The sequence below is a fragment of the Ovis canadensis genome, chromosome 8 (genome assembly GCF_042477335.2).
Source record: "Ovis canadensis isolate MfBH-ARS-UI-01 breed Bighorn chromosome 8, ARS-UI_OviCan_v2, whole genome shotgun sequence".
NCBI classification, from domain to species: domain Eukaryota; kingdom Metazoa; phylum Chordata; class Mammalia; order Artiodactyla; family Bovidae; genus Ovis; species Ovis canadensis.
Genome location: NC_091252.1, coordinates 82,679,592 through 82,697,444, shown reverse-complemented (window position 1 = coordinate 82,697,444; position 17,853 = coordinate 82,679,592). Strand labels below are relative to the sequence as shown.

The 17,853-nt window shown below is 35.5% G+C and overlaps 1 protein-coding gene across 6 annotated transcripts in view; it reads right to left on the bottom strand.

Annotated features, from left to right (window-relative positions):
* STXBP5 (syntaxin binding protein 5) overlaps positions 1–17,853 on the bottom strand; it is a 206,972-nt gene that overhangs the window by 57,218 nt on the left and 131,901 nt on the right. For all 6 annotated transcript variants that reach the window (XM_069598647.1, XM_069598648.1, XM_069598643.1 and 3 more), the window contains 7 exons: positions 8,847–9,001; positions 7,581–7,653; positions 5,731–5,878; positions 5,469–5,536; positions 5,154–5,194; positions 4,092–4,312; positions 3,424–3,602 (listed from right to left, as the gene is read on the bottom strand). In XM_069598647.1, the coding sequence (XP_069454748.1) occupies positions 3,424–3,602; positions 4,092–4,312; positions 5,154–5,194; positions 5,469–5,536; positions 5,731–5,878; positions 7,581–7,653; positions 8,847–9,001 (885 nt within the window). The remainder of the gene's footprint in view (positions 1–3,423; positions 3,603–4,091; positions 4,313–5,153; positions 5,195–5,468; positions 5,537–5,730; positions 5,879–7,580; positions 7,654–8,846; positions 9,002–17,853) is intronic.

Genomic DNA, 17,853 nt, shown 5'->3' with positions numbered 1-17,853 from the left:
ATGGGGTCGAAAAGAGTTGGACACGACTGAGTGACTTTCACACTTATATACTCACACTCAGATTTTCAAGAGCAGGAACAGGCATTCAGGGATAATTTCAGATAGGTATATTTGGGCACATTTTAGATATAAGGGATGAAGACACACAGAAGTCATGGAATTCTTATTTTACTTAGTATGAAACAAAAACATTCTTAGGCAAAAATAACTTTAAATAGTCAAACATGTTGAAAAAGCCTCAACTAGTAAAAAATTAGAAATCAAATCAAGAAATGATGACATATGTTAGATTTTAAAAATACAAAATGAGGGCTGAGTGGGCATTATGTTTAATGTTTATAATGGTTATATGCAAGTTATCATTTTAATGTTTTTAATATATTAATTTGTTTACTTTTTAAAGACAAAGGGTAGAACTTATTTTTATGAAAAGCTCCATAATTTGTACAAATGTATTTTAAATTTAAAAATAATGTTTAGAGGTCTGGCAGTTTCAAAACAATTTGTCTGATTCGACTAATACCCTGAAAAAAGCACATTTAAAATACTTGAAAACAAAATCAAACAGTTACTTTTAAAAAGTTTCTTCAAAAGACAATTATGTACAGAGAGGGATGGAATGTGAGGCTGGGGTTAGAGGATGTAAGCTATTATATACAGAATGAATAAACAACAAGGTCCTACTGTATAGCACAGGGAACGATGTTCAATATACGATGATAAAGAATATTGGAAAAGAATATTTAAAAAAGAATATATATATAACTGAATCATTTTGCTGTAGAGCAGAAATATAACATTGTAAAAATCAACTATACTTCAATGGGGAAAAGAAAAAAAAAAAAACCAAACTAAGTACAAAAATAATTTGTACAAAAAACAAACAAAATCTAAGTATCAGTTATTTTCACATCAATTTAGCTATATCTTGACTTTTAAAATTGGTTTTTGCGATTGTGGACTAAAACGATGTGCAGTTAACATTAACTGCATTTACCTGAAAACTATTAAAATGGTAAAAAATAATAATATATATATATAAAATTCAGATTGCCTGTGATTTAGAAGTCACTAGTGAATATGTGGATTTTAGACAAAAATCTTGAACCTGTTACCAAAACAAACCTCAAAGACAAACTACTTTGTATGCTTATAAAAATTAAACAAAAAACAGAAATATACATGAAAATTAGAAGAAGTGACATTAATGTAAATTTTACAAATTTAAGTTTAAAGTACTACAGAGTAAGTAACAAAAGGGAAAGGTAGAATTCTTTTATTGCCAAGTTTCATTCTATCTAAACATATGCCAGATGGCAGCAGAAAGGAAGTATACACATGGGATAGAAAGGAAAGGGGAGGAGGTAGGGAGGGCAGGGAGAGAGTGAGGGGAAGGGGGAGAGAAAGAGGGAAGAAACCTAAGACCTTTCTAAGAAAGTAGCTGCTTAACCTCAATGCTTATATTCTAAGGTCAGGTCAGTTTTCATCCTCGGCACTGCTGGCATCCTGAGCTGGCTAAATCTGTTGTGTGGCACTGTCCTGTGCACCGCAGGATGTTCTGCATCAACCCTGGTCTCTATGTCCAGGCTTCCCTGGTAGCTCAGCTGGTCAAGAATCCACCTGCAATGCAGGAGATCCTGGTTCGATTCTTGGGTTGGGAAGATCCCCTGGAGAAGGGAAAGGCTACCCACTCTAGTATTTTGGCCTGGAGAATTCCATGGACTGTACAGGCCATGGGGTTGCAAAGAGTCGGACATGACTGAGCGCCTTTCACTTTTCACACTAGATGTCAGTAGCGCTCCTTCCTGTTGTGACAAATATTGTCTCCAGACATTGCCAAGAGTTCTGAGGAGCAAAATCTTCCCTGTTTGAGAACCACTGGCATAGAACACAATCTCAAATTTACGTAAGCATATAAAGAAGATTTAAAAAGCTGTACTCTTCTATAGTTCTATATCATGAGTGATTGTGATGTTAAAAAATCTGCTTTATCTCTGGTTGAATGCATTTTTGATTATGCAGACATTCTCCTCAGCAACTATTAAACCATTCAATAATGGTTCTAGTAGACCTAAAGTCAAACAGTATAAAGCCTGGTTCTTTTAACAAATGGAATTGTCTTTCTGACTACCCTCCCTATCTTGAATCTACTACAGTCTGCCTTTTGCCCCCAACTTTTGTATTTAATCTCTGACATTTTCCACACACTTTCAGTCATGATCCTAACTGACTTCTCTTTATACCCTAGTTGACTTCTCTATAAATATAATACTTTTAATCATAGTCTTCATGAAATCATTCAGTAATTTTAACTCTGTTTTCTTTCTATGCCATTTTTAAGGCTCATATGCTTTAAAAGTGACCAACCTAGATAGCGTATTAAAAAGCAGAGACATTACTTTGCCAACAAAGATCCGTCTAGTCAAAGCTATGGCTTTTCCAGTAGTCATGTATGGGTGTGAGAGTTGGACTATAAAGAAAGCTGAACACCGAAGAATTGATGTTTTTGAACTGTGGTGTTGGAGAAGACTCTTGAGAGTCCCTTGGACTGCAAGGAGATCCAACCAGTCAATTCTAAAGGAAATCAGTCCTGAATATGCACTGGAAGGACTGATGCAGAAGCTGAAGCTTCAATACTTTGCCACTTGATGTGAAGAACTGACTCATTGGAAAAGACCCTGATGCTGGGAAAGATTGAAGGTGGGAGAAGGGGACGATAGAGGATGAGATGGTTGGATGTTATCACCAACTCAATGGACACGACTTTGAGTAAGCTCCAGGAGTTGGTGATGGACAGGAAAGTCTGGCATGCTACAGTCCATGCGGTCGCAGAGTTGGACATGACTGAGTGACTGATCTGAACTGATGCTTTAAAAATTTTAACCACTCAATAATATAAAAGTAAAAATAAATTTTGTCCAATTTACTCCTATAGAAAAGCAAAATGCATTAAATATGGATTTCACCAATAAATGCATTTACATAACAATGCTGTGATATTAAAGAAGATTCAGAAAAAGAAAATGATTACCAAACAACTATATCTCTAAAGGCTGAAAAAACAGAATTTTCAGAGTGCCAGAAAGCAGTCAACGTGTACATTTGATCCACACATAAACCCAGACTGAAAAATGATGATGGATTGAGAAGAATGAGCTAGATACAGAGGAAAAATCCATGCTGGTCTATCAGTAGGTTTAGAGATCAAGTCATATTACTTTAAGGATAAAATCATGGAATGCAATCATATTCCTCTTTGTGCCACAAAAAAGTGAGCTGGATTAACCACAGTGAAATGCAGAAAGAGAAGTAGTTATGTCATTTTACTCTGTCACAGGAAAACATTACTTAACTTTACTAATGCTTATAATTTACCTAAATTAAAAGGTAAGTTCAAACCATCTGTATTTCTCTTTAACTTACTTCAAACAAGGGACATTGTCCCGAAGCCCATCAGATGAACTGCTACTGGTAGAAGGATGAGACTGAGGAGGGATGGGCTGTGAATTGGCACTCCCAACCGGCGTTGGCAAAGGTGGTGCCTGCTCACCCTCTGGGGTTTCCACATCACTTATCTCATACAACAATCGAACTTCAAGCATCTGTTGTAAAATAAGACAGTTTACCCTCTCCTAACAATTACTGTTCACTTTGTTAGTTTATACATACACACATGTACACTACAGCGGAAAGAACATTTTTAAAGGAAAAATTTAGTGAGGTTACTAAAGGTAAAGATTTCACAAAGAAAAAAATGTTTCTGACTCAGCTTTTTAAAAATGATTGTGTGTTGTGTGCAAGTACATTCACACATATACATTATGGTTTTAGGGTTTATAGCACTCCTGTTAATACTAAATTAGATTAGGCTCATACTTATATTAGCTTTCCTTAAATGAAACAGAATGCATTTAAAGATTTAAATAAATGTTCAGTAAAAAGATATAAGTAAAAGTATGCCTTTTCTTCACAAAAGATAAATGCACTGTAAATACTGAGGTATTTTAAAAATGACTACAGATAGTCTTCTAAGTGATTTGAAAACTTAAATGTCAGACATTTGACACTGAAAATAATTAAGAGACTACTACCGGAATGACTTCTGTAATCACTTCTTGTTTGCTGAATCTATAAATGATGACATGAGCTGAAACTCCAGCTATGCACAGCATTCTACTTTCGGGACACCAGGAGATGATCTGAATGGCGTATGGATCCTCATCTACAATGTCTGTGTTTGGCTTCTCATCTTTATTTCTTGACTTTTCAAATACTTTAGATGTCTTTAGTTTATATAATACTTGTAGAGTTACTAAAAAAAAAAAAGGGATAAAATATCTTAGTACAAAAAGAATAAAAGGGAATATTTAATCAGTCATACCACATCAGAAAAACAGCCTGTTTTCTGAATCATATGTTTATTCCTATGTCTATATTTCTCTCATTCTTTTATATAATGTATTCATTATACTTCATTGACCAAAGAAGGTACACTCATTGTATTCATTAAAAAAAAAAAAATCACCATCACGATGAATTTAGATTATCTGAAAAACATGAGTAACAAAAAGACTTTATAAAAAAGAAAAGCATAAATATAAATAATAAAGCACATACTTTGCTTTACAGAATTATTTTCTCTCTGAAAGGTACCACTATTATCTAACACACTTCATGATGAAACATAATATACCCTGAGTTAACTAGATTCTAATTTTATAATTAGTAGTGTTTGTACATTACTCATTGAAAGCATTCTTTCCTTTTTGCTAATGTAACCACTGTATATAATTCACATAGCATAAACTTTCATGATATAAGTTTAGAATCAGACACTAAAATTATTGAACAGATTTATGTTGATTTGAAACATAGTCTCACTTCTCTTATCTCTGAGTTAGGAAGAGAAGGTTTGAAAAAATACTGAAGAAAGGATTTGAGTATTTCTGCTGAGACTTATTCTTGATTTACTAATTAACATCCTCCAAATATCTTCATCTATTATAAATTCTACTCAAATACTTGATAAATCAAGCATTAACTTTACAGCCTCTAAATTTCAAATTAAATTTTAGCTATGCAATTATTACAAAACAAATTACATAAAAGCAATAATTGCATAGCATGTAACAAATAATATTCAGAATACTTACTCGCAGAAGCATCCCAGAACTTAATCGACCCATCAGCATGCCTGTGAAAAGCAAATGAATTAAGAATGTGTTGAAGAAAAAATTTACACTATTTTTCTCTTTGAAGTTAAATATATTATTACTTGAACACAGTTACCAAAATGAGGAAAATGGTAAAATTTAGGATAAATTTATAGGTTCTATACAATAACTTATTACTTATGATGTTACTGTATAAAGAAAAGCACTACCTGCCCAACTAATTAATATTTATGTAGTCCTAATCATATTTAGTTATTAATGATTTTTTTAAGGAGAAAAGAGACTTTTACTTACCCTGTAATAATTATTTCTGAGTAGCTTTGAGCACCCAAGCCCCAATTACCTCCATTAATGGGCCATTCCTATAAGAAAAGATTATTGTATAAAGCCATTTCCAAGCATAGCATGTATCTTCATAATATATTTATGACAGCAGTAAACAACACATTTCATTTCCAAAAATGATTAATTTCTCTAGAAAAGGTATCATTATCAACCACGTCAAGGTGAGAGTATAAAATACTGAAAGGTAATGAGTAAAATTAATGCTCATTACCTTTTTGCTGTAGCCTTGACGCTTCTGTCTGGCTCCAACAGAATAAAGTGCAGGAATAAGGTCCACAGGACAATCAGCGAAATATTCGCAACATGTAACAGGGGATTCATGTATACTCAAAGGGTAGGGATTTTCAAATATAGGATATCTTTAAGAAGAGGAAAAGAAAAAATATTTGTTAGTGAATGATTACCTATGATTAATGAAACAATGAAAAACATATTTAAACTTATTTAATAATAGGTTATTCTAGGGCTATCATTTAGAGATAATGTTTTAAAATTCCTTTGTTCAACATGGTCTTGTTATTTTCAAGAAGAAAAAAAAAATCATTATTGCAGCTAGCACGCACTGAGTTGACGTGAACTTTGGAATGCCTTAAAGTAAGGTAAATAATACCGTTCATTTACACTTTAGGGTTTTCTTATCTCAGTACCATTTGCATTTTAATCAGACAGCTTATTATGTCCTGTGCACCGTGGATGTTTAGCAGCACCCCTGTCCTCTACCACTAGATGCCAGCAGCACCCCTCCCCTCAACCATAGATGTCCACACAGACATTGTCAAACATCTCTTGAGGGGCAAAATTGCCCCCAGTCCGGAAATACTGAATGGGTAAACTTATTTAAAACCATATTTAATGATTATCTCTCAGGAAATACAACTAATATAACACAATGTTCTTCTATTCAAAAAATTTATAAGTAAACATGCTATCATCTAATCTAGAACAAGCAGAATATTGGAAATACCACAAAAAGTTGCACAGGGTCTATGGTGAGAATTTAGAGGTCAGTTATGCCATATCTGGTGAAGAGAGAGTAGGAAAAGCTTGAAGAGGAGAAGAAGGCTGCTTTGAAATAGGACAAACTTGAAGAGGAAAAGAAAGCTGCCTTTGAAAGTTATGTGGATTTTTGGTGTCAGTGACACAAGTGGGATGTTTCACCTGCTGGGAGCTACATAACAAAAGACGGGGGGCGGGGGGTGATGCTTGTTTAACACGCTGTCCAGTCTTCCTAGAGAACAGGTGCCAGGTTGGAAATGTACGCTGAATAGAGTAGCAGGCTGAGAAACTGTTTTTACATAAAAAACAGAGATCCAAAGAGATTTAAAGAAAAGAGTAACAAGATTGGTGAAGTGAAGTGAAGTGAAAGTTGCTCAGTCATGTACGTCTGACTCTTAAAGTCCATGGAATTCTCCAGGCCAGAATACTGGAGTGGGTAGTCTTTCCCTTCTCCAGGGGATAATCCCAACCCAGGGACCAAACCTGGGGTGGATTCTTTACCAGCTAAGGCACAGGCAAAGCCCAAGAATACTGGAGTGGGTAGCCTACTCCTTTCTCCAGCAGATCTTCCAAACCCAGGAATCGAACCAGGGAACAGGGATAGGCTACCCATTCTAGTATTCTTGGGCTTCCCCTTGTGGTTCAGCTGGTAAAGAATCCACCCTGGGTTCGACCTCTGGGTTGGGAAGATCCCCTGGAGAAGGGTTAGGCTACCCACTCCCCAGTATTCCAGCCTGGAGAATTCCATGGACCATATAGTATAAGTCCATGGGGTCGCAAAGAATTGGACACGATTGAGCGACTTTCATTTTCACTTTCAGGGTATTCAAGTATCATAAAAAATTTCAGAAACTCAACAAATTTTGACTTAAACTTGGATTTCTATGTGAGTACCATAACGGAGAAATTTGGCAGGTAATGAGAAACATATATCTGTGGTTCCAAAAGGGGGTCCAGGTTATGAATATGAATGCAGCATTTTCAAAGAAATGAAATAGTCAATCCTAAAGAGACTCTTTCTTCACCACATACTAAAGTAACTGTTGACCAAATTTTATTTCTTACCCATTTTGTGCAAGGTCTATTAGTACTAAATCCTTTTCTAGTAGAACCACCACAGCGTATGGTTCTTGAAAATCTGGAACAGGAAAACAAGGCATGAACAATAGTTACAGATATGCAAGAGGGCTGCAGATTAGATAATAAAACATGTTGGCGTGGTTTTTATTTTATTTTGTTCCATTCACTCAAGTATTTAACATTCTGATATTGTACTTCATATAATGTAACGGCAGTATGTGTTAAATGAGATAAATCTATATAATACCCCATAAATAATTATTTGTTTTGTAAAGATGAGTTAGACAAAGTTCAGTACCTTCCATTGTATTGCAAAGTCCAAGACAGTACATGAATAACATATCTCAAATTTAAATCTGAATACCCTTAAGAACAACTCTCATAACTGGATCTCATAGAAATCCACTAGATTACCACTATAATATTATAACTCTTTCTTGGGTATTTTCTATGTGCATATCAACTATAAAATGTATTACATATTTATATCTCAATTAGCTTTAAATAAAAGTAAAAAAGATCCAGCTAAATTTCTCCTTAAATAATAACATGTCAATGATAGTGATTAATTTCATGTGTTAGCTTATCTCTGCTATGGTGCCCATTTGTTTGGTTAAACACCAGTGCAGATGTTGCTATGAAAGCATTTTTTAGATGTGATTAACATTTAAGTTAGTAGACTCTAAGTAAGGTAGAAAATTGTAGATAATTTGGGTGGGTCTCATTCAATCAGTTGAAGGCCTGAAGAACAAAGACAGGAGGTGTTCTGAAAAAAGCAATTTGCCTCAAGATGGCAACTTGGAAATCTACCTGAGTTTCCTGCCTTAAAAATTCAGGTTCAAGACTGCAAATCAAACTCTTTTTTGAATTTTCAAATCGGTAGTACATTTTCACGATTCCTTTAAAATAAATTCATATTTCTGCTCTCATTCACCTTCTAAAATCGCCTATTGGTTCTGTTATTCTGGAAAACTATAACTGACACCCTAGATTTTTAGAGGATTTTTAAGTTGCTCTTAATGTGGACAGTTTTGTCTATCCTTCAGAGGCACTTATTACCAAAATTTAGAATGAAACAGACACAGTTTATTAAATAAAATTTCTCAAATAAAATTTATAAAGTTATGAAGGCAGCATTCCTTCCCCAGAAGAAATCAGCACAACGGGATAAGTTAACTGCTTAGAAAACCAGGAGGTCTTGGTCTGAGTAATAGACATATAGAGACTGAATTTTAAAGGTACAACACTTACCATTTGGGTATGGTGTCTCACACAGCGTCAGAAAGTCAACAATTGAGTAGTCCATCTCTAGCACTGCGGTACTTTTCCCATGCATCACTGTTAAGCAAGGTCTCCTTCCTACAGTATCATATGACAAGCCTCCTGATAAAATAATAAAAGGTTCCCTGGAAATAAAACACACAGTTAGGATTATAAACAACACAGTGGAGTCTATCTTCTTGCTGTATCATAAATTCTTTTTTAGTGAAATAATAAAATCTTAAATTTTAACATTTTTAGGCACCATCTAATTGATTATTTACATGTAGATTTTTAAATTGCAGTAGGCAAAAACGAGGTGAATTCTTAAAAATTATTCTACAGTGCATATGAACACTGACCACATTCTACTTTCATATCTCCTTTTGGTCCCTATATTTTTCTTTCCTTTATCTTCTTTATAGAATTCTCAAAAAATTATCTCTGGGTTTCTCCTATTAAGTCTCTTAAATGTACTGTCATTATTTTCAATCCTAATAAACAGACCCTCTCAACAGACATTCTAAGAGGAAATGTGAATATCCTAAGGCACCCATTGTATGCAATGAATTAACTTCTCAAAGATGCATCAAGAATGTACTAGCCATAAATCACCCCTGAGAAAACTGAAAAAATGGTCACTCAAATCATTTTCTGTAGTGCTTAATTCTCTTCTGGAAGCTTGGCTGGTATCCTCAGAAATACAACTCCCATACACATCTATCAACTGCCTTTTTTGACACTTCTGCTGCTGCTGCTGCTAAGTCGCTTCAGTCGTGTCCGACTCTGTGCGACTCCATAGATGGCAGCCCACCAGGCTCCCCCACTCCTGGGATTTTCCAGGCAAGAATACTGGAGTGGGTTGCCATTTCCATCTGTGCATGAAAGTGAAAAGTCAAAGTGAAGTTGCTCAGTTGTGTCCGACTCTTCGCAACCCCATGGACTGCAGCCTACCAGGCTTCTCCGTCCATGGGATTTTCCAGGCAAGAGTACTGGAGCGGGGTGCCATTGACACTTCTAATAAGCCCTATAACTTTGTCTCCTTATTTGTCATTAATAAATGTAATGATTTACTTTTAAAAGCTACATATTTAAATATGAAAAAAGAAAAACACCTAAATATCCTTTCATATGCTTTGATCTATGTATATTTCTTGACTTCCCTGCACATGTTTTTCATCCATCTTTTGTTGGATTAGTATCTTTTCTAACTGTTTTCTAAGAGTTCTTTGCATACTAAGGAAATCAGCTCTTGATCTGCCACACGTATCGTCCCATTTGTTGGTGGGGAGTTGTTTATGGTGCATCACACAGATGATTTAAAATGTTCCTATATAATCTTCTTAAATCTCTTCATTTATAATTTTTGAGGTAGTTTCATAGTGCTTCCTCGAGGTCCAGTGTATCTATCCCCCTCCTCTCAGACCTAATATAAGTAGTATGTGATAATATGCAATGTTAAACATAGCTAGTTCTGGAACAACACTGCCTCTGTTTAAATCTCAGCTCTGGCTCTACTTTCCCCATGACATTGCATACGGTGCTTAATCTCTCCTTGCCAAGTTTCTGCATCTATATAACATGGAGCTAGAGTGGTAAGTATTTCAGTTCAGTCACTCAGTCGTGTCCGACTCTTTGCAATTCTATGGACTGCAGCACGCCAGGCCTCCTTGTCCGTAACCAACTCCCAAAGCTTGCTCAAACTCATATCCATCGAGTTGGTGATGCCATCCAACCATCTCATCCTCTGTCATTCACTTCTCCTCCTGCCTTTAATCTTTCCCAGCATCAGGGTCTTTTCCAATGAGTCAGTTCTTTGCATGAGGTGGCCGAAGTATTGGAGCTTCAGCATCTGTCCTTCCAATGAATATTCAGGACTGATTTCCTTTAGCATTGAATTGTTGGATCTCCTTGCAGCCCAAGGACTCTCAAAAGTTGTCTCCAGCACCACAGTTCAAAAGCATCAATTCTTCAGCACTCAGCTTTCTTTATGGTCCAATTCTCACGTCCATATATGATGACTGGAAAAACCATAGCCTTGACTAGATGGACCTTTGTTGGCAAAGTAATGTCTCTGCTTTTTAATATGCTGTCCATGTTGGTCATAGCTTTTCTTCGAAGGAACAAGTGTATTTATCCTCAGACAATTACTGAATTAATTAATATATGCAAAGCACTGGGTTCAGTGTCTGGTGTAAAGAATTACCTATTATTATTATTATCTTCAAATCATCATTCACAGAACTAATTATTTTGCTTATTGTTTTCCTCATGAAAACATGACCTCCATGAGGGCAAGGGTATTTATCTGTTTTGTTCATGCTATATGCAAAACAGTGTGTTGTTGGTAAATAAGTACATTAACAAAAATGTATGTTACGTTAACTATTGTCTAGCTTACTAACATTTAGATTTTTCAGTACTAAACTGTTTCGGGTAATAGACCTATACCCGTACTTTCACTATTCTCAGTTCTTGACTTACTATGATTATTGACTGTAGTCAGGAAAGTATATTTAATTTTCTTCCACTTTTCATTACATACAGTGAATAAACAATATAACTAACTCTTGTATTCTGAAATACAACATACAACTGAATATAAAATATTGAAAAGGGTGAAGAGTTGAACAACTTACATTTTTACAGAATGAGAGGCATGGGCCACGTATTTGATACGTAATAATTCAAAAAAAGTCTGACAAGTTTGTTTTTATATATATAAAACTCACATTATTAATACAAGAACTATGAACAGGAACATGCTAAGGTACATTATAGAATAAAATTCCCATGGAGATACCAAGTAGGTACTGACAGGTAGGTAATCAGTTTATTAGACAAACACTTAACATGGTTTAAACAACATCATGGCATTTTGTTAAGTTTGTCCTATATATATATATGTTTGCTCAGTGGCCTTGTAAATGCCTATACTTCTTTTGTAAATTTAGGAGAAAAAACAACAACAACAACAAATTATGGATAAAAATAAATGAATAAGAAATAGTTTGAAAGGAATATCAAGGTAATATTATTTTTCATAATAATAAAAGTTTCCATAATTCAGCAATAAATGCATGTGTATGCATATTTTTTCTTATCTTATGGGATGTTTTTAAAAAAATCACCTCAGTTTGCCAGAAAGGAATCACTTGACTTACAAACTTAATGTCCCAAATCTTGAGGCATAAATATTTTGCCAGAAGAAACCAGTCTTAAATACAATGGTAAAATTGAGTTAAATATTTTAACTTTTGACATGTAAAACTATAAAAATTCAAAAGTTTTGTTGACACTTGGAATTATATTCAAAGTTCTAGGAATCTAGATTATTTCTAGATAACACGTGAATTGTGAATGTGGGTAATCTTTTTTAAAATAAATTATCCTTTTTGATGTCATAATAAGGTCTAGAAGTAATATAAGTTTTATCCAAGAGTCTGTCTTTTGAAGGCTTCTAGGTTAGGAAGGTATTAGTTTGAACTTTTTACAATTTTGATTGTTATTTTTAAGAGGCTAGACACTTTGGCAAAGTAAAAATGTTTCCTGACTCTGATTAAGCTCCCAAGGTTGGCCTTGACAATAGATTTGGCTGAAGTTGTGTTTCCAGGTTAAGCATTCTTCATTTTCTCTACTCAAGAAGTCATTTGTATAACCAATTTGTTTAACCCAGGTCCCATAATATTGCCCATTCATTTGAGCACCTGTACTCTGGATCAGCCTGGGATTTCTTTGGAAGGAATGATGTTAAAGCAGAAACTCCAGTACTTTGGCTACCTCATGTGAAGAGTTGACTCATTGGAAAAGACTCTGATGCTGGGAGGGATTGGGGGAAGGAGGAGAAGGGGACGACAGAGGATGAGATGGCTGGATGGCATCACTGACTTGATGGACGTGAATCTGAGTGAACTCCGGGAGCTGGTGATGGACAGGGAGGCCTGGCATGCTGCAATTCATGGGTCGCAAAGAGTCGGACACGACTGAGCGACTGAACTGAACTCCTGAGAATAAAATGGTGCTTTCATGCTTGTTCTAGACAGACAGTTAACACACTGTGACAAGTATGAAGACAATAAAACAAGGTAGAGTGCTGAATGTGAGGGAGGGACTAGAGGGGCTTCTGTAAAATAGAGCAGTCAGGAAAGGCCCCTAAAGTAATGACAGGTGAACTGGAATCAGATTGAAGAGGAGCCAGCCAATCAAAGACCTCAGGGTTGGAAGAGAAGGATATACAGTTTAGACTGCAGGAATAACCACCACAAAGACCTCAAGTCTAGAATGAGCTTGGGCTACCTGAGGAACGAAAAGGCCACTATGGTTGCAGCACACTGAGTAAAGCAACACGTGGTAGATGACATGACTCTAAATCTTGCAAACACATCCTGTTTACATCATAATGACCTCAAGAACCTAACCGTTCTCTATTTCATCTTCTTAATCAACATGAGTTCTGGCCCTAATAACTTCCAACTTACATTCTTACAATAGCGTTTGGTTGTTCACTGCCTAAGATATACTTGTCCCTCATTTTGTGTTGGGCTAATATCTATTTCTCCTTTAAAACTCAGTCTAATCCATATTTTTCCTGACCCATCCTTCCTGAGTTGGATGCCCTTCCTGTGTTCCTAAGCACCCTCCATATACCTCTTCTCAGCATTTCCACACCGAATTTTCATTATCTACTTTCCATTTGTATTGTGAGCTCCTTCAGGACACAGAATGGTATTTAATCTCTGTACTCATAGGCGCTAGGCAAGGTATCCCCAAATGTTTTTGTTACATACATTGTAAACATCACTAAACCTACTGCTCAGCTGGTCAATGGTGCTAGACTTACTGACTCCTGTAGAAGCCCCACATCTTAGTCAGATTGGAGAAGGAAATGGTAACCTACTCCAGTAATCTTGCCTGGGAAATTCCATGGACAGAGGAGCCTGGGGGGTTATAGTCCATGAGGTCCTAAAGAGTCGGACACAACTTAGCAACTAAACAACAACAACAACATTGAGAAACGCTGTCTAAAGCAGCTTGAAATACAACTGTTGTGCTATTCTGATACTCCTTCTGCATAATTAGCACTCTTACCTATATTAGTCACTACTCCTATATATTTTTAAGATTGGAATTTAAGTTCTAAATACGTAATCTCATATGCCATTGATTTATACTACTAATCTTATCAAATTCCCTGAGTTTTTCCAAATGAAGATATGCCATTCTATTTCAGAGGTGTGTGCTGTGTTGTGCTTAGTCGCTCAGTCATGTCTGATATTTGTGACCCCATGGGCCCGCCAGGATCCTCAGTCCATGGGATTTTCCAGGCAAGAATACTGGACTGGTGTAACACTTTGCATTTGGTGAGCAGAATTATACCTGAGCTCTTGAAAGCTACCCAGGTAACAAATACCTTATCCTTACCACTCTAATCTCAGAGCTTAACATGAAGTCCAAACACACACTTATTACTGACTGAATTAATAAAGAATTATTAATTTTTATAAGGCCCTATATTTTTCACATTCTTAGTTCACCTTTCAAATAAATGTAAATTTGTATTATGTAATTTGAATAGTCTAAGGGAAATTTGTGCAATTATGACCTCTTATTTGGTGGCAAATTGGAGTCACCCGCACACATGGTTAGAGTGGAAAACAAATTGTGAAGCACACGCAATAAGTAGTAGTGAATTCCTTCTGCAAAGTTTTTGAGCCAAGAAATCAAAATGGAATAAGCAAAAACAAAGGTTTCAAAAATGTGAATATTTAATGTAAGGGCCAGGAAGCAGAAAAGAAAATAAAATTGAAAATACAGGGAAACGGGACTTCCTTGGCAGTCCAGGGGCTTCCAATGAAGAAGATGTGGGTTTGATTCCTAGTGGGTGAACTAAGATTCTGGTATGTGGTTGGCATGAGCAAAAAATAATACAAAATAAAAATAAAAGAAGAAAACATTGGGAGATGAATTTCTAATCATATAATGTTACAGTCTCAAACAATGCTGTTCAAACTATCTGTGGTCAAGAACTATTTAAAAATTTTAAAATTCACTGGAAATCTATGCTTTTTATAAGAAAAACAACTAAAGTGTATGTAGATGTTGTGGCAATGTCAAATGAGATGAAAGTTTCTACGATCTACTCTTGATTTCTATACTAATTTTGTCTCAGATCAGTGGACTCATTCATACATCACACTGTGAGTAGTGGAGCACTGAAAGCTGAGCCTCCTAATGACTGGCACTACTTGACTTAGTGTCATTAAGGATCTCACTATGAGACCCCGCACCCCTTACACTCTGCAGACTTCAATCAGAAACCATAGAACTCTTTAGCTGGGCCTGGATGGATAGAGAGGCTGATCACAAGAACATTTCTTTGATAAAAAGAGAACTACTACTTAGTTATAAGAAGTTTTCATCAGGGTATCATTTGACTGAACAGAGAAATACCTGGGTACCATAAGAAAAAATCACTATGATAATGACATAATTTGCTAGTATGATGAAGATGATGTTCAATTATATTTCCAGTTCACATCTGTACATCTGCCAATTTTAAGAGGACCCTTTGGAGCCAAGGGAGACACTTCCAGACCATGTTTCACTAGTGACTAACCCTAAGAATCTTTTGCTAATATAGATAAAAAGTTATGATTTTGGAGTAAAAATAAAAGAAGGTAACATTTAAGCAAGTTTCTGTTCATTTCATGAACAGAATTTAACATGACTAATTTAACAATGATAATACAGTTTTGGTAGAGTGGGTCTGTTATACTACAGTATTTGAATAAAATACAAGATTTTAATTTTGTGTCAAATATTTTATTATAATTTTTGTTAAGTTGTTAAGAGTAATTGGATTTAATACACATCCTTTAAGATAATAAAAATATGGAATCTCAAAATATTTCCTTTTGGATAAGTCCTCTAAATGCCTATGTGACATGCAACAGTGATTCTTACTATGGTCTGTGACTGCTAGGGGTTCCCAAGACTCTTTCCAAAAAATCACGATGGGTAAAACTATTTTCATTGTGATATTAAGACATCACTTGCCTTTTTTACCATGTTGATATTTGTACTGACAGCAAAAAAGTAACAGTAATTGGATAAAACTCGTGTACCTCAGACTGAACTGAATCAGCATGAATTAAAACAGCGGCACCAAACTCTACTAGTTATAGTCTTTACTGCCACAAGTCAAGGACTTTTCCCCCCCTCACTTTAAAGTGTCCTTGATGAAGCAGTAAAATGACTACTTTTAAATTTTGCATCCTGACCCTAGGGCTTTAGTTTATTAAAAGGAGTTCTATTAGTACCATGGAAAGAAATGTCCAACACTGTGCTGAGAAAATGGGAGCAGATCTGAGTAGTATCTGAGTAGTAGTATGTAAGTTGTTGTCGTTCAGTTGCTAAGTCGTGTCTGACTCTTTGAGATGCCATGGACTGCAACACTCCAGTCTTCCTTGTTCTTCACCATCTCCTGGAATTTGCTCAAACTCATGTCCATTGAGTCGGTGACGCCATCCAACCATCTCATCCTCTGTCTCCCCCTTCTCCTGCCTTCAATCTTTCCCAGCATCAGGGTATTATCCAATGAGCTGACTATTTGCATCAGATGGCCAATGTGTTAGAGCTTCAGCTTTAGCATCAGTCCTTCCAATGAATACTCAGGGTTGATTTCCTTTAGGATTGACTGGCTTGATTTCCTTGCTGTCCAAGGGACTCTCAAGAGTCTTCTCCAACATCACAGTTCAAAAGCATCAATTCTTCAGTGCTCAGCCTCTATGGTCCAACTCTCACATCCGTACATGACTACTGAAAAAACCACAGCTTTGACTATAAGAACCTTTGTCGGCAAAGTGATATCTCTTCTTTTTAAACTGCTGTCTAGGTTTGTTATAGCTTTCCTCCCAAGGAATAGTATAAGAGCTGTAGTTTATTATTTTACACGTTAAAGATGTCCAAAATAAAACAATTCCCCTAATTTTTTTAGAATGTTAAAGTTATTTTAAAATATATTAATACATATTTTTAAAATTCTAAACTTTATTTCTGATATGGTAAATATCAAAAGATAAAAACCCACAAAAATAAAAGTTCTTTTCGGTTTTTCATAATTAAAAGTGTACAGGATCCTGAGATTAGCTTGCGGATCATAAGTATACATCTAAAAATTAAGCCCACACAAAAGAAAATAAGCAATGACAGGTTTTCATTTTAATAAAGGTAGTAACAGTTAATGGGTTATTATAATTACTAAGAGATTATATAATTATATAAATGGTATTATAATTAAAGAGGTATTAGTAGTGGGCTTGGGTTTATTAGCGGATTCTATTAGTACAATACAAAGAAATAAAAGTGGCATCTTCTCTAAATTATCTTCTTTTGACCATTAGTATAGTGATATTTATCAAAGTCCTATGACTTCTGTGCTTAGTCATTCAGTCATGTCAGACTCTCTGTGACCCCACAGACTGTAGAATGCCAGGCCCCTCTGTCCATGGGGATTTTCCTGGCAAGAATACTGGTATGGTTTGCCATGCCCTCCCCTCCAGGGGATCTACGCAACAAAGGAAAATGACTTCTCTTCATACTAGTCAAATTTTAAAGTCTTCCTTAATCATTTAAGAATTTTTAAGAGTTATTCAGCATTGGTCCTCTAATATCTGAAACTTTCATTTAAATAACTGCCCACAAATCACAAATTTAAAGATAAAGGCAGAAAAATCCATGAATTCTAAATTCCTTGCTTAATTATGAAAGGGAAATAGGATCTCAGAACACCATTCCCACATTGGAGGCAAAAACTTCCTTAAGTGCTACTATGAACTGAAAATTTCATGAACCATTAAAACTTCAGAAGAATTATAATAATTCTCTAGTAGCCCATAAAGGTTGATAATGATAATAAAAGCTAGTATGATGAAGTTGCCATGCAATGGCAACATAACTTTTCTCCACCTGCGCTTTTTAGGACAGAGCATCAGTTGTA